General features: G+C 41.4%; 1 protein-coding gene across 1 annotated transcript in view; it reads right to left on the bottom strand.

The window, feature by feature from the left end:
* Nucleotides 1–26,042, bottom strand: part of PLXDC2 (plexin domain containing 2) — a 1,961,518-nt gene that overhangs the window by 390,552 nt on the left and 1,544,924 nt on the right. Inside the window, exon 7 of the mRNA XM_069648589.1 lies at nt 17,886–17,985. Within this exon, the coding sequence (XP_069504690.1) occupies nt 17,886–17,985 (100 nt within the window). The remainder of the gene's footprint in view (nt 1–17,885; nt 17,986–26,042) is intronic.

Genomic DNA, 26,042 nt, shown 5'->3' with positions numbered 1-26,042 from the left:
TTACCAGCATGCTGCCCCAAAAGTGGTATTTATTTATTGTTATTAGCAGGCCACCATCAAAGGTCCTGGCATCTTTTTACATTTTTAGGGGGATTAGACTTTGTGTGATTGACATGTGCCTACTTCCAGTAATAACAAATTGTAATCAAATATGTCTGCAATTGCAAATACATATTTCCAGGACCTGGAGGTGGGGAGGTAGGTGAATAGGTGAGTGAGGTATGAAGGTTAGGTTGATGGATTCTGCCGGGGCGGGGTGGGTTCAGGGGGTGAGATGTGGCCTGGGTCACCAGCACAAGATGCAGCAGGGAGAGAGGCACAAGGGCTGCCTTAGTCCACCTGTGTTGCCAGCCTCCCATTTGGACGTCATCCCTGTTTAACAAATGGGGATTTGCGGGCAGCATGGCACTCAAATCCCTGTTTTTAGGCACACAAATTCCATGAATCAGCCTCATTGCAGTAGTCCAGCTTTGAGGCGGTGATGGTTGGGGCCACCGTCAAGCAGCTGTTTCTGCATAGGAAGGGTCTGTAGCATTTGATATTTTGGTTCAGTAGGCTGCTGATGAGGCGATGGCATTCACATGGTGGGTCATGGTTAGGGCGGCATCGAGGTGCACTCTTTGAATTTTAACAGAGGACCATAATGGAGATGTCAATCAGGAATTCAGAGTAGAGTGAGGGGAGATTATTTAGGGCTTTGGGGGGTCCTCTTAGTAGTATTTCCGTTTTTTCACTGTTGAGGCAGAGGTGGTTCTCCGGCATCCAAGACTGAATCAGCGAGTAAATATTGTTGAGGGTGTTTGAATCTTCTGCATAGTTGCCTGTAAGAGGGATCATGATTTGGGTATCATCAGCATAGTTAGTGTAGGTCATGCCACGTGTGTCCAGGATGTCAAAGAGGGGCCTATTAAAAATGTTATAGAGGGTGGGGAGATGCAAGACCCTTGTGCAACTCCACAGCGAATGGAGGACACAGGGGCATTAGCATTTTCTGTCAAGTTGTTCATGACTCTTCCTTTCAAAAAGGAGGGAACCCAAGCAAAGGCTTGGGGAGAAGTTGTTTGAGGCAGTGAGGTGCTGGCAAAGGATTTTATGGTCGACCTGGTCAAAAGTGGTAGAAATATCTAGGAGGAGGAGGAGTGCTGTCTTGACCTTATCTCTGATCTCATCCGGTTGATTTTTCATGTATAGGAGTGCTGGCAATGGTGCCATGGCCAGGGCGAAAGCCGGATTGGCACATTCCTAGGATGTGGTTTGTTTCAAGATAATTCTGTACTTGCAAGTAGGTTGCACGATCAAGGATTTTGTGCAGGAAGGGAACAGTGGTGATTGGTCTGTTGTTGGGGATAGCTTAGTCCAGGGATGCATTTTGTAGGAGGGGGAGGACCCAAGCTTCCTTGAGGGTGACTGGCACTAAGATTCAGGAGAAGGAGGCATTTATGAAGGCAGTGATGATAGGGGTTAGCGTTTCGGCACAGGCTTTGAAGAGAGTAGCAGGGCATGTGTCCCCTTTGAAGGTTTCGAGGGTATTGATGATTCCAATGTTGATCGTGACTTCAATGAAGAATGATCATTGCATGGCATCACTTTTCTATGCTACGTTTACAGAATGTGGTCTTTTGTAACATGCAGACATCAACACATACACATGCACCCTGGATGGAAAAATGCATCAGTGTCCAGGATAAGGCTTTGGTTTTGTTTAATAATTTTTATTAAGATTTAGTAAATGGACCACAAAACTTTAGAATAATTGCATATGATAGCAAGAACAATGTGATTAAAATTGGGGCCTAATGTATGGTGAGAAAAATCTTATCCTGATAGATCTAAGTCCAAGATTAGGTAAGTGCATAAGAGCAGGAGTATTGGATAAACAAAATCAAGCCTTTAAGAAAATAAATTCATTGTTCACTGATACGTGATTTGTATAGTAGTAGAATAACGATTTATCTTTGGGCGAACTGGGGGACAGGCAGGAAACAGACACTATGCAAAAGGGAAGCCGGTTGGACAGGAAGGGCCCAGTTGACAAGTTTGCTCAATCATCGATAAGACTATATGCAGCAAGTATTGCCATTAGCATAACATGAATGTGCTACAGACATGGAGAAAAACTTCATGAGCCATGATCAGTCATGTTATGATAATCTAAGTAATTTATAAAAGTAGTCCATTTCATAGTGCATTTGGGAATGGTATTGAGGTAAGTAGACATATATTGCTTAATTCTGTGTGTGTGGCAGATATTGTTCCACCAGCCATTACTAGAAACGTTTTGAGAATGTTTCCAATTGGAAGTTAGAAGCTTGATGCCAATAGCAATAAAAAAAAGGTCATATAGGATGGGGGAGGTGAGAAGGTCACCCTATTTGATAGCGATACTGCCAAGAAAAACATTAGCAAATGATAGAAAAATATGAACTTTGAACATCACCTTCAGATAGTTCCAAATTTCCTGCCACAACCTGAAAATAAAAGGACAGTCTTAAAACATGCTTGTAAGAACCAGGGGTATCCCCACACGACCAACAGCTGCCTTCTGATTCGATTTTAGCCATTATCAATTTTAGAGGGGTGATAAAGGCTCTATACATGAAGAAGAAAAGGTTTTGAGTGGTTTTGGTTCGAAACACATCTGATCCGAGTCCATAGCTGAATCCACATACTTTAATCGAAGATAAGGCCACAATCAGTCTCCCATTGGGATTGGACAAGCCACTTGATGGTGGGAGAGTAAGCGGTAGCCAGCTGTTTGTAGAATTTAGCTGCTCTGACATGAGGGGCAGTGGCCAATAGGGGTAGCAGAGAGGTGTCAGGCAAAAGAACTGTGTTAGCATGAGTCTGAAGGCCGTCCAGACATGCATTGACTGATAGAGGTAGGGAGAAGGAACTCTTGAGGTACTGATATGTCATGGTATGCTTTAGTACAATCTGATAGATACACATGATACCCTTGATGAGCCAGGACTTAAGGTATAATATACTCTGTTATTGATAGTGATAGAATTGTTATGCCACAAGCCTCAAATACGGTGGGAACTTTTGGTACAGGGACTTGATAGACAGGAAAAGGAGAGTTCTTAGGGCAGATCTGGAGACTTTGATAGGGGCGGAAAGAGTAGTGGAAGAGCAGTTAAAGAGATATAGCGTGTCAACGATGTCATGAGGGGAAACTATCTGTTTCTCTAGTCTGCCCCAGGAGGGGATATCACCAGTTTCAGTTGGGGCGTACCAACAGCTGGCCTGTTTAAGTAGAAAAAGCATAATGATACAATTTGAAATCTGGAAATCTAACACCATTTTTTTCATAATGGGACTTGAGCTTTTTATGTGCATTATTTTACTTTTACCCTTAGCCCATAAGATGTTAAGCAACATTGAGTTAATGGATTTAAAAAATGCAATTGGTACAGGAAACATTTTTAGATAATATAGTACAATAGGAGAAAACATAATTTTGATAGTGTCAAGGCATACCCACCAGGATAGATAAAGAGGGGACAAGCTGGAGTATAAATCCTTAAGTCTGTTGATTAAAATATCCATATTTTGGATACACCATTTAAAGCCAAAGACATCTAGTTCATGTTTGAGGCAGAATGAGTTGAGAGGTAATAGCTCTGATTTGTCTCTATTAAGTTTGTACCCGGATACAGATGAAAAGTCGTATAATCTGGCCAGCAAATGGGGGAGGTGTTGTTAAGGGTTTTTCATAAGAATAAGAATGTCGTCCACATACGCGGCTATCTTGGTTTCATGAATGCTGCATGCAATTTCAGGGATATTTGTTTCAGATCTGATAAATCCTACAAGTGGTTCAAGGGATAACACATACACAATGGGAGACAAGGTGCATCCCTGACTGGTATCTTTTTGTAGAGTGAAAAAGGATGAGGACTATCCATTAATACATATAGAGGATTTAGGATCAGAATACAGAATTTTAATCCAACCATATTATATAGTCCCAATTGACTCGGTAAAGGCTTTTTCGGAGTCTAATGCAATAGCGGCAGAGTTTATCATTTTTCTCTTGTGAGATAATATGCAAGGAATTAAGTAGGTGTCTTGTATTGACCAAAATGTTTCTACCTTTGACATATCCCACTTGGTCGGGTTTGCTCAATTTGGGAAGGTAAGATTCAATTCTATTGGCAATTAGTTTGGAAAAAATCTTGCTCTCTACATTAATAAGGGATATGTATCTATCATGATCTTTCTTAGCTTTTGGGAATAGGATAAGGAGGGCCTCAGAGAAGGTTCCACACCAAGTACATTTAGAGATAAAAGAGGAGTATAAAGTTATGGGTCTGAGTGTTAAGGAGCCAGAAACCCAATTAAATAACTCAATGGATAGACCATATGGGCCCGGAGCTTTGCCCCTTCCGAACCCTTTGATGGCATGGTTAATTTCCTGTGTAGTGAGGTCTGCGGCCAGGCTGCAAAGGTCTATTGATGGATAAGATTGTCTGCTGATGTTCTCAAAGAAAGCTTTGAGATTGGCCTCTGGGACAAATGTCTCTGGGGAATACAGGTTAGTATAGAAATCCTTAAAGACTTCCATAATACAGAGGGATTTGTAAAGATAGATTCGGAGGGATTTTTAATGTGGGAGATAGGTGTTTTCTATTTTCTAGCTTTGATATAGGAGGCCAGGCCTTTGCCTGCTTTATTGGAGGTTTGGTATATTTTGTATTTGTATTTTAAAATGACTCCTGTTGCGTGTTCAGTACATTTTTATATGAACTTGAAAACGCAAGGACAGAACGGTGCGCAGATCTAAATTTGAAGATGCGCGATAATATTGCTTCTCAGCACTGGTAAACTGAAGATATAGGGTATCAAGGTATTTTTTATATTGCTTCTTTTTCATGCTGGAGAAGGCAATTATGTGACCTCTTACAGCAGTTTAAAGGCATCCCAATTAGTGGTCAAGGAGGTATAATTATCTACATTTTCAGCAAAAACTTTCTTTTGTAAAGACATACATTATTGGTCCTGAAGAAGACAGTTATTGAATTTCTATCTAGAGGATGTTTTTTTATTATCGGAGAGATCAAAGGTAGTGAATACTAGGGCATGATCTGAAATAATAATGTTAGAAATGTGGGAGTCCGTGATATTATTTGTGAGGGATTTGGTAATAAAAATATAGTCGAGGCATGAGAGAGTATCATGAGGATGAGAATGGAACGTGTATTCTAGGTCTACCGGGTGGCAAGTCTCCAGTTGTCGATGAGGCCTGTTTCTGTTAAGCATTGCACACAAGTTTTATGGGACTTGGAACTCTTAAAGGAACACTTGGATGTTCTATCTAAGAAGGTGTCAAGGACATGGTTCACATCACTGCATAAAATTAGGTAGGAGTAGTTTGATTTGCGTATAGTCTGTTTGGTAGAATCCCAAAAATCTGGATCAGTTAGGGTGGTACCATAAATACACATTACAGTAATAATGTCAGATCCAACTAGTAATTTGACCCATGCTCACCTCCCATTGGTAACAACATCTTGACTTAGTATCTTATATGATAACCTCTTATTGATTAGTATGACAACTCAATTTTTCTTCCCAACCGCTGAGCTAGGGGTGACATCTTTGACCCAAAACGATTTCAGTTTCATAGCTTCTATGAGAGAGAGATGGGTTTCCTGTATACAAGTTACAGGCAGGTTTAATTTTTGAGATGATAGATCATTTTATACTCTTAATTAGGTTATTACATCCCTGAATACCCCCAGAAACCCATCTAAACACCATCACACTTAAGTAACATGATTAGAACAGGAATGCAAAAATACCCAAGGATAAGAGTATCTTGTAGTAACGTAAGCAAAACAGCAAATAGAATAACATGAGCAAATACATACCTGGATGGGCGGAGCACCCAAAACTGGGAGGGTAAACACTAAAGGATGACAGAAAAGGAAAGAGGGAAAGGAAGGCCATACTTGACCAAGCAGGCTAAGCTAAGCATGAGAGGCATAATTCTAAATAGGATAAAAGGTAAAGGTGTACAGCATATTGAAAGAATAAACAGGATCAAGTTACACCAAGGAGAAAAAAGGGGGTAAACAATAGGAGCGAATGACACCAGCAGGGCAAAAAAAAAGAAAAAAAAAGGTCCTGGAAAAAGAAGGGTACCAACCAGTGCCCAGTCCACCATCATTGGGGGCAAATAATTAGAGAGTGGAATACACTGTGATAAATAGGAGTCAAGTACCAGAAGAAAATGGGTTGGTAGGGAGTGACTTGTCCATGCTGTCAGTTTTGAGGGAAAATATGAAAGCCTTAAGGTCAGCGAGCTGATTAAATATCGAAGTGCCACCATCATAAGTCACCTTAAAAGAACACGGATGAGAAAGACCATATCTGACGTTATGTTGCTTCAACGCGGGACGATAATAGAGGAATTCCTTATTAGCCGCATCTTGAGAGATATGAATCCTATTACCATGCTAAACAAAGGTATTCTTCTCTTTAGCTTTTGAGATAATGAGCTGCAGTTGGGTGTATTCTAGTAGGTCAAAGTACATTGTGGAAGATGTGATGGTTTTGAGCTTCTTGTTGGGCCAATGAGATGTGTACATTGCGGGAAATGTCTTTTGGGATATAAAGCAGGGCAGGTAGCACATTCTGAAGAAATGGAATAGCATAATTCTCCTAACATCCCACAGGTAGGCCAGTAATGCGTAGGTTATTGCGCCTAATTGTGTTTTCCAATTCTTTATTATGTTTTGAAGATCTTTCACTACTTTTTCCAACTGAGACATTCAAGGTAAATGAACCTCCACAATACCAATTCTGTTTTCTATCTCACTCATTCTGTTTTCGAAGAGGTTCCACCTTTCATCCAATTGCTGCAAGTTTTGGTTGGTGGTTTCGATAAAAGGTTTGAGTGACCTAATTTCTCAATGGTGGGGTCTGAGGAGGGTGGTTGTGGGGGTGATTCACCCTTCAGCCTTTTGTGGGTGGCAGACAAAGTCTATGCATCTTTAGCAGCAGTAGACAGTTTCTGGATGTTTTTACCAGAGGCCATGTTGAATGGTTAAACACCCAATGAAGAAAAGATGATAAAATGAGCCAGAAAATATCCTGTTTATTTTCTTCACTTTTCTTTCTTTGTTTTCCTCTTTTCATTTGATGTCTGCAGTAATGTTAAGTGGACGTGAGGTGGCACTGTGAGGGCAACGAAAGAGCCCGACTAGGCCTGATCCATATGCCTTTATCACCGCCACAGCTGGGGTTCTCCACACGAGCAACGGATGATTTATGTGACAGCAGCCGCAGGATTCGAGTGATGATGGAAAATACTTGCCCCTGCACCAGAGCTCACCAGAGCGAAGACATTAGTTACCCCTTATGGTCGCCACATCAAGGTAAGGAGAGAGGGAGGATATCAAGTAGTTAGAGTGTGTTGCAGGAAAACAAAGTATGTGGTGGGCCAGAGCAGCATGCTTATGCTGCCCTCTTCCTCTGTGTCAAGCCACACCCCCTCAAGGCTTTGATTTGTTAAAAAGAAATGTAATCAGAACATCCCCACCTTAGATGTCTTTACTTCCTCTCAACTGAAAATCAATACCCTGCCCCTTTACCCAATTGACAGCACTGTTCTAGAAGACTAATTTGAAATACTGGATACTTGACATTCCCCACATATAAATCACGTGCAAATTGGAAAGTATTGTTTAACATGTATGTTTGATACATTTCCTCCATTGGTGTTTCTATTGCATCAATGTGTTGAAAACAAATACAATTTCTCATTTTCAATGCCCATCTTGAAGGCTGGTAAATGGGTGACAATTAATACCGTTTTCCCCTTATTCTTGAGTCAATCAGCATACGAATCAGAAATCTGCAAGGTGACATAACTAAGTAATTTCTTCAATTACGTTATTGTCCTAGGAATGGGCACATTGAGATGTCCTTTTAGTTCCCAAAATAATTCTTCTGTGCTTGTACATTGCACAGAGAAGGAGTCAAAGGATCTCCCAGTATACACACCATGGGACATACTCTATCAAATGTATCATTCCTGACGTTCATAAATGTTTGAAAAAACCCCTAATTCCAATGATATAAAGCAAATGTATGTACCCCAACGCCTTGACACTTACTAATGACAAGGTTGGGGTTTAATATATACCCCTTTAGAGTATATTTCCCCTTGGCAATATGCTTACTTAGGAATCTCTATTGGCTGCCTCACAGAAAGGTGCACACCTTTTTGTGGACCGGTTTAATTCTCTCCCTCAGGAAGAGGTGGGCATCAGACTGCAAGATGGTGTCAGCTTTCTTGCAGTCTTTCTGTATTTGGGCCTGTCTGATTTATTTCCTACTGATGAAGTTCTGGTACTTTATTCCAGTTAGGCCTCACTGACAGTATATTGCTTGCAATCCAAAAGTGGTTGAGAAGGAAAACTATCTATTCCATCCTCTTTCTGTTGTTATCAATGTTCTTTTCTCTCCTTATTCCTCCTCGCCATCAGCCAGTGAGTGAGCATGTGTGTTGCCCAGAATCTATGTGTTTCAAAGTTTATAAAGGAGAAATCACACCCCTTAAAGGTATATATCATTTATTTAATTCAGTTGGTCTATGTATTTGATTAGACAGTGTCCCAAAAGTAAAATCACACTAAACATACCCTTCCGTAGGTAATAAGCTAAAGGGAGTAATTTCTACCCAGTTTCCCTCCCATCAAATGTGATGTTACATTGGGGATATTGACATTAAACATTGATAACTTGCTAAAACAGCATATTCAACATGTGATCATGTTACTAATTATTTCATCAGATTGCACTCACTTAGGTAAATCGAATATTATGATTTTCCACTAAACATGATTTATGGTGGATAAGTATATGAATTTGGGTTTTTTACTCACTAATGTTTTTACACAACATGATTTGCCATCTCAAAGTAACAGGCTCTTCGTTTTCTGCATTTGACTTATTTACATGATCAGCCTTTCAAGGTTAAGATTAACAAAAGAAATCTGCCTAGGCCATTCTGTTCAATATTTAAACACAAAATAGGATTGTCTATGTATATTTCACAGTGTATTACTTGATAAAATGTCATGAATTAAAATATGAAATGGCATACCAGTTCCTGGTAGATAAAACCATATGACGTTGGTACCTCTTGAAGCTAAGGGCTGGGGTATTTATGGCCCATAGACTGCTGTTGTCAAGGTGCAGGTTCTTTGAATTTAGGCTAACAGGGCCATTTACAACATCATGACTCCTTGAGTGATTCCAGCATCTTCCTCTTGTAGCAGACTTTAGTTCTTCCCAGGTGTGAATCTATGTCTTCCATTGAAGACCTGGCTGATGGTGAGATGCAATTATTTCAGAAGAGACTGCTATGGCAGCTGCTCAGAATGAATTCAATGCATATTTAAGGAATTTAGCCCAAGCTCATAGACAGATGGAAGGTACATGGGGGGCATTTGTTTACATTGCAGGCCAGAATCCCGTGAAGCAACTCCAGGCACAGTCATCCGATTGTATGACTCAACTTCAAAAGCCTTGAGTTCCATTTCCTTTGGAAAGTCTGCCCTCCCCCTTTGTGTTGGCTGTTGCTATGTGATGGGGAAGTAATACAATATGGTTTCTAGGCCAAATAGCAGGTATCAATAACAGAAGTATAATTTAAAAGACATGTTCCCTTTTCCCTTTGATTTTACATTTCCACAAAACACAGCAACATTTAATGTTTAAAAAAACAAACACCAGATCGCCTCTTGATTTTGGATTTACTATGAAATACTGGGCTTCTAGTCCCAGATTAGATAGTTTTTCATTTCAGTAAAAGTTGCTGGATACTTTCTGATAATTGCAAGTATTTATTTTCTTAGCTTTATTATTTAGTTTGGACATATACTTTTGTAGATGGCCTGCTAACATTTCATTTTTCCTTGCACATGTCTTTTCAGATGCTGCACAAAGGCTGCTGCTCAAATGTTTTTTTTTTAAATTGTGTTTTTATTTCTTTTATTTGTTATAAATATCTTTAGAGTATTCATTATGTAAGAAGAAGAATAATGCTCTGGACAGTAAGCAGATATTCTTATATGAAGCCGAGAATTTCTGAGTACCAGGTTTTGCAGTGGCAGATTGATGAGATACAATGTTGAACAGTTTTAGATCAGTTCATGGGTTGACTACCAGCTGCACAGATACATGCAATTAACTTACAGAAAAAGGTTTTCCAGCAAAAGCTTTTGACTCTGTGATCAAGAATGTTTTCAAGTGTTCTCTCGTGCTTATCAATATGATGACCCTTTCCCCTACACAATTTAGATATACTAAACTGAATTGAACTTTACTAAAAACATGATGACAATGAAATCTGTAGAGCAGCCATGCTTTAATTATGCATTATGTAAAAACATACACTTTTAAAAATGCAATTGCAGGACCGACTAAAAAGATAGCATGTACTGCTCCTTGCAACACAGAATATAGTTAGATTAATAGAAGCATCATCCTGATTATCCAGACTGTTCCTGCAACAGCTACCCAGGGACCATCTGGATCTGAATGCCTGTTTCCCAACACAAATTGAAAATAATCCAAATCTGGCAGAGGAATCCACGATGAGAACATTGAGCTTCATTACAAGGTTGGTGGTAACCCAACCTCGTTGCTGCCAACCCCGTAACAACGTTCCCGCCGCCTAGCATCCTGGGGCAACTTCAATATCATAAGCGGCGGTGGTACAGTATATCCCCATTCCCATGGAGTGCTATAAGACTCCATGGGAATGGGGACAATGAAGCATCAGCGCCGTTGTTTCAGTGTAAATCCTGATGGTAGGGGCCTGAACTCCAGGCAGGACAGACCTGCCAGGAGATCCATGGCACCCACCGGCATACACATAGTTTGGCAGTCCAGAAAGGATGCCAGAATGTTGCTACTGGCATCTTTATTTCCAGACCGTTAAATGTATAATGAGGGCATTGTCTATTCTGACACATTATAATAAGCCTAATAACGAGCTAGTATTTGCTGGTGCATCTTTGAAAATCTATGTATTTGTAAAGTTCACTTTCTTAAATTAGAAAAGTTTAAATAGCTTACTGCACGTTTACTTCAGACTTGACAGTAAAAAGGAAGTGATAGAATGATGTGACATATACTTTGAAGAACTGACGAAAAGACAGAAGAATTTCGTCAACAACATTTGTCCCATGGATAAAAGACATAACAAACCATGCATGTAAAACAAAAATATATATTTTCTCTCTTTTAAGCAGAAGAAGGTAGTGAAGATTGCCAGCAAACTTGCACCCTCCAGAACTGTCACAGGTCGCTCCCAAATTGTATCTCTATGTCACATGGCACCAGCCATCCTCAATATCATTAAGTCCCTGTTATACAAATAAAACTAGTATTATTAAATTATAATTCAAATAATTTATAGAAGAAAACATAGCCAGCAAAATACCCAACCGTACTGATAGAACTGCCGGTATTGTAAGCTGGATCCATAAATCCATCTCCCATGTCACTGCCTTTGATGGTTAGGGCACGCCAATTTGATCATAGGACCTTCTTTTTGTTTTATTCTCACTGTCCGCTTTGCGGATTCAATTTAAGCTGTGCTTTGTGACCTACAAGATATTTGCCTCATCTCAGACTACAGAACATATGACCAGAGCATGCAGGCACAATAGCCACTAGCATTCCTTTAGATTGGATATGCAACATTTTTTCCAAGACAAGTAATCCGAACATGGTTTTTCTTCCACTCTATTGTAATTATGCAGCTCCTCTTGCAGTGTCGTATGCCTTCCTTGCTCTCCCTTACAAAAGGATGAAAGGCTGATCTTTTTAAACATGCTTTTCCTTCACTATCTTAGTGCACTTAAAAATCTTTAGTCATGCCTGTGGCATGCAAAACAGGATGAGTTGTTGCTTTTGATTCGATTCCAAGAGTATTTTTTGAAATATAATTTTACTAACAATTGTATTTTTTGTCTTTCTGTTTTTTATTTATAATCTTTTGTGGTTGCCCCAAATGATGTGCATTTTTGTTGATTTGTGTCATTATGTTGTGCACTGCACCCAGCGACTTTTAGTGGGTGAAGATCTTTAAGAAATATTTAGAAAATTGATCAGAGACAACTAATGTAGGGCAATGGGGAGTAGCACAATACCCGGCCAAACTAAGTTGGCAACATTTGAACATTCAAATGCACTGTGTCTTTTATTATTTTATAACTATGTCATTTGAGGGGTTGCCATTAACATGGGTTATGTATTTGCAGCTGTCTTTGCCCTCCGCCAACTGCCCCATTCATGCTCAGAGAGCCATAGCCTTTTCACAGATATGCACAGGTAACAACGTACTTATTATTAGGAAATTAAGTCCTTGCTTGTCTAGAACCTACCCTCCCCACCACATGGACAACTTCCTGCCGCTATCTTGCTTTAATGCTCTAATGACACGCATGGCATGAATTGTGTTATGTGAATGAAAAACAAAGATCTGGAGTGTGTGGTGGGGTGCCCAGCTACATAAAAGCAAGTACCTTTGTGGTGTAAGAAGCTGGGAGCTCGCTGAACCAGACTGTGGGTTTGGTAATACACTTAAGAACTACATGGTTCCCCTGCAGGCATCATCACCCTTGGAGGGGAAAGCGCTTCAAAAGTGATGAGAGGGTTAGTGGTATGATTCACATATAAAGAGAAGGGGTAATGTTCTATTTACAGGATAACATGTTGGACTGGGACTTGACTAATGTGTTGCAGAGGGTGTCTACTTCTTGTACAGAAGAAGAAAGGAATATCTGTAGTAGGGCCTCATGTATTGCCTATGCGGATGATGCAGTCCTGCTGAATAATACCCCGGCAGGGCTGCAGCACTGCTTGAATGGGCTGAGGAATTACCTCCAAGGATAAAGGAAATCAGTTATGCATGGATCCTTAATGGTTCAACGCTATGGAAAGCAGAATGCCTGCAATACTTAGGATTCCCTGTGTGCTTTAAAAGGAAGAGTAGAACGAGGAAGAGAGGATGGAGGATAGGGTAGGGGCCTGCCTGTGATTGGCCAAGAGAGTGAGAGGAACACTATGTGCATTTTTTTTAACTCCCGCTCGCAGAATTCTACCGGGCTAAGATATCTGCGCTGGTCTTATATGGGTGTGAGCTAACTACCGGCAGGAATGGGACGTTATATGATGTTATGTAAGGAAGGATCCTAAAGAGGGTGCTAAGGCTCCCAAATGTGGTGCCTGTGAGCATAATCATATTGGAGTTGGATTTGGTTTTGTGATGGGTTCAACTCATAAAGCGCAGTCTCACTTCATTTTTTAAGATGACAAAAGCAGAATCACCTCACATAGACTACTTTCTGAGCCTTGCAATAGTGAAGGTTCGGAATCCCTTCCTCTCCAAATTAAAAAAATGGTGGGAAAAATCTATGGCCGAGTTGGAGCTAAAGGGTCTGGTCTCTAATGCTATATTAAAGGCCTGGATAAAAAGATGGGACAAAATAGCGGACATCAGCAACCTTAGCAGATTGAAAAGATACAAGGTCTATGAAGCAGTGTTCTTACCCACAAACGATCTCAGACTCTATCCAAAGGAATTCCCATTTGCTATGCTCTGACTCTGGTACCTAAAGTTCAGGCTCAACTGCCTACTGCCATTGGAAGTAATGGGGCGCAAGTGGGGTAGCCCTCCACCCCCCGGAGTTAAGAGTTTGCAGACTGTGTCGGCATAAAATGGAATCACTCCAACATTTAGTAATTGACTGTCAAAGCCTAAGGGACAGAAGGATTCTTATGCTGGGGCCCTTTGTTAATTCACCAGTAGGATTCATTGCAGTGGATTTGTGGCAAAACTCGCCCTGGTAACATTTCTGATTATGATTTCTGAAAGCATTGATGAAGTAATGATGTTAGCTAAGGTTGAATCTGAGAAATTGGGAGCAGTTGAACTGGGGAGGGGAGTACTGGCTTAGATCGCATCTATTTCGATTGTGGGAGGTTTGTGGATTCTGTGCAAAGTGTGACCTGCCTGGAAAGGGAATTTTTTAGATCTGGGCAAGTACATGCATCGAATAGTACTGCTTGGTTTTGTTTTGTTTTTTTTAATTTAACTTAATGTGCTCATTTATAGTTAAAAGAACAGAGTTTTCTTTTTTTTTCTTCTTCTTCTTTAAATATTGACTTTTACAGTGCATATGTCTGTGGATGTACTGGAATTCACCAATGTGAGGCTGTTGCAACATAATGTAAGGAGTACCATGTGTACTGAAAACATTTTTCTTCATAAAAAAAATAAAACAAATAAAATAATAGAGCCTCATTACAAGTTTGGTGGGGTGGGAAAAAAGAGGCAGTAATTCTGCTACTATCTTTTTTTTGGGCAGTGATAGAGTTACCGCTATTTTTCCAGCACTGATGAATTATAACTTTGGAGGACAAGTGGAGGATTTACCTCCAGAAAAAAGTTGGAGGTGAATCCGCCACTACATAAAAACTAACAGAGAACATTGGTGGATTTACTGTGCAGTAATTCTGCAATCGGTAAATTCACCCAAAATCCCCATTGTAGCCTATGGACTCCCAACATTGGGAATTGCCACAATCCTGTGGTAAACCCATGAGACTAAGCGATGGTAATGGTAATCGAGTTTGAAGTAATTCGGAAGATTTACCACCCTGCTGCACGACTTTTCAAACAGCATACTAATTTAGCTAAGAAACAAAAACTTGCATTTTTCCTTATTACTTTTTCTTTACCGTCTAGTAAAGGACATCTCAGGATTCATCAAAAAGGGATAGCACACATGACTTTAATGCCACCTAAAATATGTGCAAAGTTAGGCATCAGTCGGCATTCGCTTTTCACAGGTGGATATCCTGTATCCAGTAAGATTGCACAGTCTAACTGATGTGTAATGTCCTCCACGTTTCCTGAGATGTGCATGCAATGAACCGAAAAGAGGCAGGAAGTAACTCTTTCGAACATAAGCAAAGAGCATAAGCAAACACACAAACAAAGCGATCAGATTGACTCGCTGTGGCTTGTTCAATGAGCCATCGCTCCTAAATAGCCCCCATGCTATATGATTCTTTCACACAAAGATTGAAACACTGGGAACTACTTGTGAAGCCCAAGTGGGGCTTACAGCTCCTGCTTGGCAGCTGGAGAGTGAGGGGGAGCCTTGCAGAGGTTTGGGAGGTAACAGCAGCATGACCTAGCTGGGACAGGCAGGGGGAAAAAGCATGTTACCTGAAACCTTTGCACGCCGGGTTTAGCGCGGCTGCAAGTGATTAAACCCGCACTTATGTCTGAACACAAGTTGCAGAATCGTAAAATGAAATCTGGACTTTTCACCAGTAGCAGGTGCTGAGGGCCTGCTGTCTGGATGGGCTTCTTCCTGCGCCTTTTCTGATGCATCCCGAGCTCTGCCCCTCAGGCAGCAGTCCCCCTCCCCAGCCCCAGGAAATGACCCTGCCACCTTGTACAATTAGATATGAACTAGGAATAGGTCCACTAAACGTGAAGTCAAAGGCCCTGATTTACAAATGCGTATTACAATGGAACAATCCCATTGGAACACGCTTTGTAACTCAGGCCCAATGAAGCGTGCGTGGAACATGAGATATTAGCATGCACACTTAAAAGCGTCATGGTGAGAATGTGTTTGTGTAATGAAATAAAATTCACTTTGCTGTCACATATATATTTTCTAGAAATTCGTCAGCTCTTTGCAGTGCAGGAAATGGGCCAGAACAAGTCAGAGCAGTGCTGCCGGAGTCCCACTCTGTCCTCCAGACCAGACACTCTTGCAGATTCTGGGACTTATGGAGCAGACCTCTTAGAAGACTCATTGTTCGTACTGAGTAGTCTGCTCGTTGTAGCACAACCTGTTCCCACTCCACACCCATTCTTATTCTGTGTCCCATCAAGCAGATCCTTTATTTATGTATTCTTACATTTGTAAGGAGCACCTGGACATCAGACTTCTGGGCAAGACAGCTTATGAATATGGTTACAGGCTTAAAAGATTGGTTAGAGAATTCTGCAAGCTTAAGGGATGGTTACAGGTTATGTAGGTCGTGGAAAGGCATACTTAAGTATATGGTTACAGGTTTAAGAGATTCTTAAGGGTATGGTAACAGGTTGTGCTGATCGTAAAGGAGGCGTCCCTAGGTATATGGTTACAGGGTATGCAAAACATAGGTGAAGCAGAGTGTAGGTTATTGTGTATTGAGTTCTGTCAATTTAGAGGGATGATTTTTCTGAAAGCTCGTTACAAGTGTTCGGAACACGAGTTCAAAACACACACACACACAGAAGCTGCTGAAGCCTCACCTGCAATTTTGCAGCTGTTCAAACTGGTATATATGTCCTGTATTTTACAGACATCTCTCTTATTAGGGTGAGCATTGTAACCAATTAAAACAGAATAGCCCATTATTTGCTTAAACGTGTTCTTAATGAATCACTATACGGCATGTTTAACATATACAATTGTGGACATTGTGTTGTTCCCATGATGCTCTTTGCTTTTAAGCAAATCGCCAATTTTGGTTCTATATAGAGATACTGTATTGCACAATCTGGCCGGGGCCACGCCCATGGCCACGCCACCTTCTTCCCAAAGTCCCCCCCCATCCTAAGAAGTGACATTTCCCCCAATAAATGTTTTCCATTTCCAGCACTGGCTATATGCATAACAAAGTCCAGGGAAAATGGAAAGTTAACATCAGTGTTTTTTTTACAGAAATGACACGAGTTTTACAACATTGCCGAATTACAAGTTTAGAGGTTAAGTGGAGCAATCACCTCCAGTATTTTGTTGGAAGTGAATCCTCCACATTTACTACAGAAATTGGTGGATGTATCACATGGAATTACCGTTCACAGTCAATACATCAAACATGTGCTATTGGGCCTCATTTCAAGGAAAAAATTGGCAGTAATTCCGTTACCATCACTTTTCCTGCAAAGCCAAATTATAATTTTTGGAGGATTTATTGCCGGTGGTATTAGCACACAATAAAGCTGCCTATTTTTAGAGCAAAATTGGTGAGTTGTGGGTACACCAATGCAGAGTTCTAAGTCCCTTCACCAGTGGTACTCTCCAATTCTGGAGCAATCGTTGGACTGTCATGGTTAACAATGTTTTCTTTGGAGGTCACATAATAACTGTGGACTTGACAGTCGGGAACAGATCGTACAGCAGATTCTATTGTGCGTGCCACAGCAGGAGTGGACCCAGCCATTATTGTAAGTGTATGAGACGAGTATACAAAATGTATTTGCAGCAAAAGGCAATGCAAAACCATGACGCAGGATAGTCAAAGCCCCACTCTTTATACAATTATTACGGAATAGCCTAAAAAAGTACAAATGTGGCAACCATCCACCATTGAGGCCGAACAAAGGTGCAATCCGCTTAGTCTAAATGTAGGCAGGAAGCAATATATATAAGGTAGCTGGATGGGCTGAGCTCTGGCTGCTGCGATCCACGTGTGATCTGCAGGTCGCGCGTTGGAATTCCAGCAATGCCAACTCAGGCTTTAATCATTCCATGGTCGAAAAATGAGTACCAACTTCAGTTGGGTGATCATTACATTTAAATATGTAAATCGCTTTGGTGAACGTGCTATATAAATACCAAATCATATGTATGGTACTCGATTAAAGTTATCTTGTTTTCGTTTAGATTACTTGTTGTTTATTTTCTTGGAACATGATGTTCTATGGATGAAATAAATATATTTTAGAGTAAACAACCCGTACATATATATTGAACTAGACACGAACAACGTGATGTATCGATATACTACTATTGCATTTGTTTTGCAAAGTTCACAACTAATGAAACGATAAAAAAGTGTTTACATACTGGGAATTTGCTGGATTCTGTGTACCACAACAAATGCGTCTGACACGCCTACTTTTACTGGATGATACGTTGAGCTTATTTGTGTCACTGGAACTGGAATCTGAAAGAGAAAACATGCCCACTGAATAAGGCCACCAAAAGACACACACATAATTGATCTTTATTAATGTTTTTCCTATTAGCAATTCATCTTAATGATGACTATTTATAAAGCACAACTAACATAAGTGTCTCTAGAGAATACACTAATATATGGCATCATCACTGCGAGTTTTTCAATTCAGATTTTGTAATCTGCTTTCAATGAGTAGCATTTAAATGAATGTGATCTAATTCCCCATAAACACACTCTGCACACAATGTGATAATTAATTAACAGCACCCATGTATTTAATTAACTGACGTCGTCACGAACGTAGTCTTTATTATTGTTCTTGAAACAAAAACACATATTTTATGCATTGGCAGTGGAGCGTTCAAAATAATTTATAGAGATATAAGAGAACTGTGATCATCTTGTAGTGTATCCACTGTGACATCCAAGAAAAGTGTTATCATTGCTAGTTCAGTATATACATATTATTGCCATTCTAAAACAGTAACACCCAAGACAACTGTACCTATCAGGAATAATCTGGATATAAATATAGACAATTATATAACCATTGAGTAACCCAAAGGGCTACAGCAACCTACAAAATGGTGACGTCAATTAGGGAGTCGTGTGCATCCCCAGACTGCAAAGTTTGGTAAAGATGTGTTAAAAAATAGAAAAGTGATTAAAAGAAAAAGAAAAAATCAAAGTTGTTCCCTGCTTCCCATTCATTTACCCATAGACAAAAAAGGTCATGTTTTGCCTGCCTGCACACCCCAAACAAGTGGACGGATAGGGACCAGCTCTGAAAAATCTTGTGGCTGAAACGTTTACTGGTGGCCTTTTTTTGGTTTGTAGTTATTCCGTGCATTCGTTTTTTAAATATTTGATGGAGAATGGGGTGCCGCCTTCTTCAAAATAAATAGCTATATCCTGGGTAATTTGCCAAAACTGGGTGTTTCTAGAAATTAAACAGCCACATTCTTTTTCTTTCTTAATGCGAGAGATAGCCGCAGATATCACATAAGGGAATGCAGTACAAAAGCAATTTGTAGGTCGAAAAAACATGCAAATGTCATTAGGCTAGAGTTGGGGGGTGTCTCGAGGACACAAAGTGACATTTGGGAGTTGGAAGGGGTCTAGGGACTGAGATTGCAACGCAAAGCTTTCTGTAGCCTCAGCTATAACCTTAAATAGCTGACATTTCATAGGAAACTGCCTCATGGAAACAACACGTGTTGTGGGGGAATGGAAGAGGGCAGTGGAGGTGAGGAGTCTATCATGGGTGTATGGGGAGTAGGCACAGAGTAGGAGGACACTTGAAGAGGGCCGTGGTTATGTAGCACTACACATTGACAAGGTCATCTGTAGTGCCTCACACACAGTTAGGTATATTGTTTAAAAAAAAAGATTTTTCCAGGTAGAGTGACATCAGGGGTGAAATATCACTGCCCATGGCCCAAGGCCATGGCCTGTGACACGTTAGGCATTTGGGACTCTTATCCATGCAATAGCTGGGACTGACTCCGCTTAGTTGTGAGGAAGCTGCCAGCTCCCGCAGGGTATCTTGCCTAATAAATGAGAACAAGTTACTGTTGAGCAAGGCTTCATATAACATCATTTATATTTAACTATTTCCCTTTTTGTACACAGGTTACTGAGGTCAAAGGTTTATTTTACTTGCACTTGTCCTAAACTTTCAGTGCTCCTCTTCTATGGAGTGTCTCTACATAAGAGGGTAAAAAAATAAAATAACACATGCGTAGAACTGTAACTAATTGTGTTTCATAAAGTATGTTATCTAGGTAATGATTTTTACAGAATGAAAAGTGCATGTTATGACATAATGTATGTGCACATATTACTGTGGACATGGCAACTGTCTGTACCACTGCATATATTACTGTGGACATGGCTAGTGTGTGTACCTCTACACATATACTTTGTATACATTTGCACAATGCCCCCATCCATTCTGTTTGAACCACACAATAAACTTGCTGCCTCTTTATTCTCTCCATTGTCACCAAACCCTGATGTTCCTCATGTGCTCACCCTATGTAGCGTGTTAGTACTACTATTGTACCCCATCATGTCTTTCTCTATCCATACACTCTACCCACACTTTTTGTCACATTATGCAGCCTACCTCCACCCTCTTGACCACTACCCCACTCTTCCATTCCAGAATGTATTCATGCTTCTGTATAGTTGTGCCATTTTGTCTTATACTGTATATAACTCAAAATACAAAACAGAAGGAGAACTAAACACACATGTATATACATGTGTACACTTTTATTTAAAATTCATAGCAGCCACTACATGACAAGCAATGTGATTGGGTGAACCACACACGCGATAATAGCGGCAATGACTGGAGTGTGTATCCACAGCTACAGAGGCACATATCACTGCATGGCACCATAGTCTCGGCTATCTGGGACCAACTTTCTGCAGCAATATACACGCCAACGGCACATTGTATATTTTGCCTTGTTCTATAGCCGTGGCTACCCGACATTTTGATTGAACCCACGTCACAGAAACAACAAGTGTTATAGGCAGAGTGGAAGATGGCTGGGGAGGTGAGGAGGACATCAGGGGAGTTGGGGGAGGTGACATATATGTTTGGGTTACTTGGTGAGGGTTTGGGAGTACAGGAAACATTTTCATTTAGTTGTTTTCTCGAATAGCAGCAGTTATTAAACAAACAACCTCATTGGTGTTGCTATGCCCGTGGGTATCAGCAGAAAAGCCATGGGTATTAAGGCATACATTTCAGTGCAATAATCATATTACTCTGTGAAGTCTATACCACACAATTGTAAATGTATTTCTGATTCATGTCCTCACCTCTACCCTTGTCTGCTTTGAAATGTTAAGGTTGGCAATGTCTGTTTTCTAGTTAGTAAAAATGTCTGTGTATCTGTGGCTACAATATGGTGTTTATAGCTGTGGCTATAAGTGGCTATAAAGGCATGGTTGGAAAAAAAAAGGTTGTTCGTGTGTTTTGGTGTTTATAATTGGTTTGTGTTACTGTTGTAATTGTGTTCTTTTCTGTGATAGGTTGCAGTGAAAATGTGAGTCAGACACTTTAGTATTTTGTTTACTATATAGTCCTCTTTTCGTGCTATTGATTTTGGAAAGTATAAAAGCTACCATGTTGTCCAATTTTCTCATTTTAATTGCAAAACTCTCACTGTGCATATGATGAGTGTGGGGCTAATGTAAACGTTAGTGTCAGCAAATATTTACAGTGTTGTGTGCAGCAGCTATATTAACCACTGCTATCAGATGGCATATATTGTAACCATTATTTACCACCTGCTAACACTAAGTGGCAGTTAATTGTAGCATATAAGTGTCTAGAAAGTGCATTGTTTTAAACTTTATAGCATAGAAAAATATGAGTACTGCTCATACACCTATGCATTGTCAGTGGTTTACTGAGATGCTATTAAATATAACCATCATTGTTGATACACCTATGTGTTAGTTGTAATAATGTAGCCCTAAAATGTAGCACTGTTTTTCTATATATAAAGTTGCACTGTTTTATAAGCACTACTATCAGTAGTATATATTTAATGCTAATAGTACACGTCCTCTCAACAAATTCTACCTACCAGTATTGTAGAAATGTGTTGCTATTGCTTTGTGCTTATTTGTAAATAAGGTACAAATGATGAGGCTCCAAATTTGCATGCAGTTTTTCTAACTTTCACTAATGTGCTGCTTAAAAAAATTACATTTTTAAATCAACAGCACTGATATGCAACTATTTGCCTTTTTCTCTGCAGGTTGCTGAGGGTAAAGGTTTATTTTCTTGCACTTGTCGTAAAGGTTGTCTGCATCTCGACCATGAAGTATCTCCAGCTGTCTGCAGTTTTCTCTTGGGAGGAGAAATTTAAAAAATTGAAAAAGACATGAGACATATTACTATGCCACTGAAAATATAAATATAGACACATATTAAAAAATGTACTTAAATAATGATTTAACAACTTTCTCTGAGGTCATGGGGCCGATTCATGGAATAATTGTGCACCGAAATCAGTGGCGCAATCAAGAAAAATCCAGCGCACGCGTGCGAATCGTACACAAGCGATTCATGGAAGTCTGTGCGTGTGTTTTTCCTTGGAGCTGTGCCAAAACCAGCACGTGGCACACACGTCACTGCGGGATCCCGAACGCTGTGCGCGAAAGCGCACAACGTATATCGCACACACCAAAAGGGGGCGGAACATACGGAATGGGCAACAACGCGTGAAAATGAGGGCGTAACTGGGGAAGTACTGCTGAGAAATACATGGAACGCCCACACGCGCGCGAACAACACGTATTCATGGAATCAAATAGGGGAAACCCACGCACACCAAAAGACACGCACAGGCGTAAACACGTCCGCCACATCAAGGCAGGTGGAAGCAGCCCTGTGCAGTATAAAAGTGCGCGCAAACAACAAACACGCAAATACAGCTACGATTAATGTCCCATTTCTCGCAGCAGTGATCGTGGGACACCGCAGGAGGAGGAGAATAGGCAGGCCCCACATTTTTTTTCCCAGGACCAGCCTTTTTTGGATGCCTGATGGCAAGGTCTATGGCAGGTGTAGATTTTCACCTCATATCCTCCTATACTTGGTCAGGGAGTGGGAACATGACCTCAGATCACCCACCCTGTGCTCCCAAGCACCGAGCCCCTTGGAAAAAATGCTCAATGTCCTGCATTTGTTGGCCACTAGGTCATTTCAGCAGACAACTGCCATAGTTGGGGGTGTCACACAGCCCACGCAGTCACGCTGCCTACACCACGTGTTGGCAATCATCACTGCGTGCCCCTCAGTCCGCAGGCACATATACATGCCCACAACACCCGCAGAAAGGCAGGCCATGGTCCTGGACTTTTACAGGGTGGCACACTTCCCCAAAGTGCTTGGTGCCATAGATTGAACCCATGTGGCCCTACGGCCACCTAGGGCCAAACATCTACCGCAACCGCAAGCACTGGTGCAATGCCCATGGAATCATCACCTCTGTCTATACAAACTATCCTGGGTCTACCCATGACAGTTTCATATACAGAACGCCTGCCTTCAGCCGGGACCTGGAAGCTGGAAAGCATGGTGACACATGGCTAATTGGTGAGTACACATATCTGTGCACATGCATGTCACACACAGACAAATAGACAAACCCAACTAATGACAACCATCCTCACCTCCCCAAGGGACAGTGCCTACCCTCTGAGCACCGACATGATTACGCCAATATGGAATTCCACCAGACCACCCCAGGTAAGATACAACACACACCATATTGCAACCGGGGCCATAGTGGCGTACATGGTGGTGCCCCCACATCCCCAACCACACGCACAGGTGCTGCTCATGGGAGGGGAAAGGGCATATGGCGAGGCAGCCCGGACCCAGATTATGGCCAGATTTTTCATCAAAACTCCCACCCCTGTGGAGTGCACACAGGCCTGGCACATACCAGGTGACAATCGATGATGACAAAGAGACAGTCAACTGTCACAACCTTACCACCTGAGAATGTTTCAACAGAAGTGCTACATTGTGTGCATCCCTAGCTTCTTAAACATAACCAATCTGGTGTGACCAAAAGGAACACATGCAAGGTGCATATCACACCATCCCCCCAGGCCATGAAAATCACTGGTATGTCGCCCAAACCCTCCCAACCCCCATTACCCTTGTCGGCCACACCATGACATGGCATGCAACAGAAAAAAGCAAACCAAATGCACAATGCACAACAAATTAGTTATGAAGTACCACACAATAAATGGAAACAGGCCTGAGACAATCACACCTTACATGGCATCAGATCACATGACTGACTAACAACCTCCCACACATACAAAGTCATACACAAATGCATGCCACCAGTGGTACCATAAACAAAAGACAGAATGCCTGTTGGCATGCACATTGGCCAATGCAAATCCACAAATCCCAAAACCATGTGCTGTGAGTGTCTCCTGCAACACACCACTCAGCACACAGCACAGTGAGTGGCCATTATGTTGGCGATATACCTTGAGCATCATATAAAAAAGGAAAAGAAACTAAAATTACCCAGTGACGCATGTACATGATCAGACATTGTAAGTGATCATGTGCTGCAGGGACACAGCATGGCAGAGAAGGCAATCTTTGTGCACGTGTGGGCATGGATGGGTGGTTGTATGTGTGGTGGTGCATTGTGTAAGTGTGTGTGTCAGTAGGGACATGCACTCAATACATGCATGTGAAATGAAGCGACCCTCAGTGTCCTGTATGCATCACATGTGAACATTGCCCATGTGGACACCCCAGTGTGTCAAGCCACACCAAACCCCGGACACCTGAAAAGTAAACCCAACACAGGAACATCCATTGACCAGCAGAAACATCATGTACATAGTACCCTGCATTGACAATGTCAGACAGTGACCAATCACTGTAGCCCAAGCGTACTGTCCGACAACCAAAGCCCCTCCCACATTTCCTCATCAACTTGACCTTCAGAAGAACTGCCTCTGGGGTCCGTCCGCTTCTTCCTTCTAGTCTACCTGGCTTCAGGATCCCCCTTCCCCTTGGTTTTCTTGTTCTTCATTTCATGTAAATAGGGTCTAGCCCCCTCAGTTGCCACCTTGACCTGTAAAAATACCAAATCGCAGAGAAGTCCAAGGAGCCAAACCCCCAAACCAGGGAAAAAGCCTCTAGGTGCCAAAAAAACCCTGGTAGAGTCTCCAGTAGATGACTTGAACTTGTAGAATATGGCCAAGCACATGTCCAAGCTGAATGATAGAATAACTTCCAAGGTTGCACAGTTGTGGAATGGTTCAACAGGAAGGGTAGGAATTTGAGTAGACAATAATCATTGAGGATTCCACAACTGATGGGTAGAGCTGAAACTTGAGTAGAAAATAACCAAGGAGGCTGGCACAACTGGATGGTTGAGCTGAAACCCAATCAATCCTTTATAGCTTGAACGGAGAAAGGCAGAGAAAGCACAAGTCTGGAAATGCAGAGTGAATGCGAGATTGCCAGAAACAGCTGACAAGTTAAGAGCAAGAACAGTTGAATAGCTTTGGTAAAAGGCCGAAGTCAACATAAAGGTCTGGATGGAATAGATGAAAGATAGGAGGAGTGAGAGAGAGAGCGAGAGAGAGAGATGCTGTGTTACAGAAGTGTACCGAGGAAAACCGAGGCAGCGTACGAATACACCGAAATAACTGCCCGAGAGACAGGTGGAAAGATCTGCAACAAGGACAGTGGCAGGAAGAAAAACAGGGACCAAACGCACCAAAGTGTGAAAAATGAGTAAAAGAGCTGTAGTCCAGTAGGAAATCTGCGCTGTCACGCAGCAGCGAAGTCCAAGAGAGACAGAAGCAGGAAGAAAAACAGGGACCAAAGGCACCAGAGTGTGAAAAACGAGTAAAAGAGCTGTAGTCCAGTAGGAAAATTGCACTGTCACGGAGCAGCAAAGTCCAAGAGGGAAGACAGATACAATGTGCCGTCCAAACGGAACAGAGCGCAGAAGTAGTCTAGGCGGACTGGACCGTGAGTTGTGGTTCTTGAGTCACATTCATAATGATTCCACCTTTGCCCACAATTCCAACTTGACATTGTCACCATCCGGCCCCGTCCCACCATCAGTGTGACTTTGACAGCTAAAGGGTGTAGGTTATTGTCTACAGCATGAAGTGCATCAAGCACTCATACAGGCAAGAAATAAAAAAACATCACAATCAACTTCAATAAATGCACAGTTCAAAAATGTACTCACCAAAGTTGATTGCAGACATGCCATGGAGAAAACATCCATAATCCCCACTAGGGCTGTATAAACAAGTAGTATAGCAGACTGGCCACAGATATGAAGAAAGTCCAATGCCCTTGTGTAATTTGCTGTCACACCGAACCATCCTTGCAAGCCCATGGAAAGGGGAAGCAGGAGTGGCCTATATGTCTGGACCCCAAGCCACAAACAGATAGACGAAACAAGCTTGTATGGGCCCAGCTGGAACACACAGTGGATGCTTTCAAAAGT

The sequence above is a fragment of the Ambystoma mexicanum genome, chromosome 2q, assembly GCF_040938575.1.
Source record: "Ambystoma mexicanum isolate Mex_15411 chromosome 2q, UKY_AmexF1_1, whole genome shotgun sequence".
Taxonomy (NCBI): domain Eukaryota; kingdom Metazoa; phylum Chordata; class Amphibia; order Caudata; family Ambystomatidae; genus Ambystoma; species Ambystoma mexicanum.
This window is presented reverse-complemented; position numbering and strand designations above follow the sequence as displayed.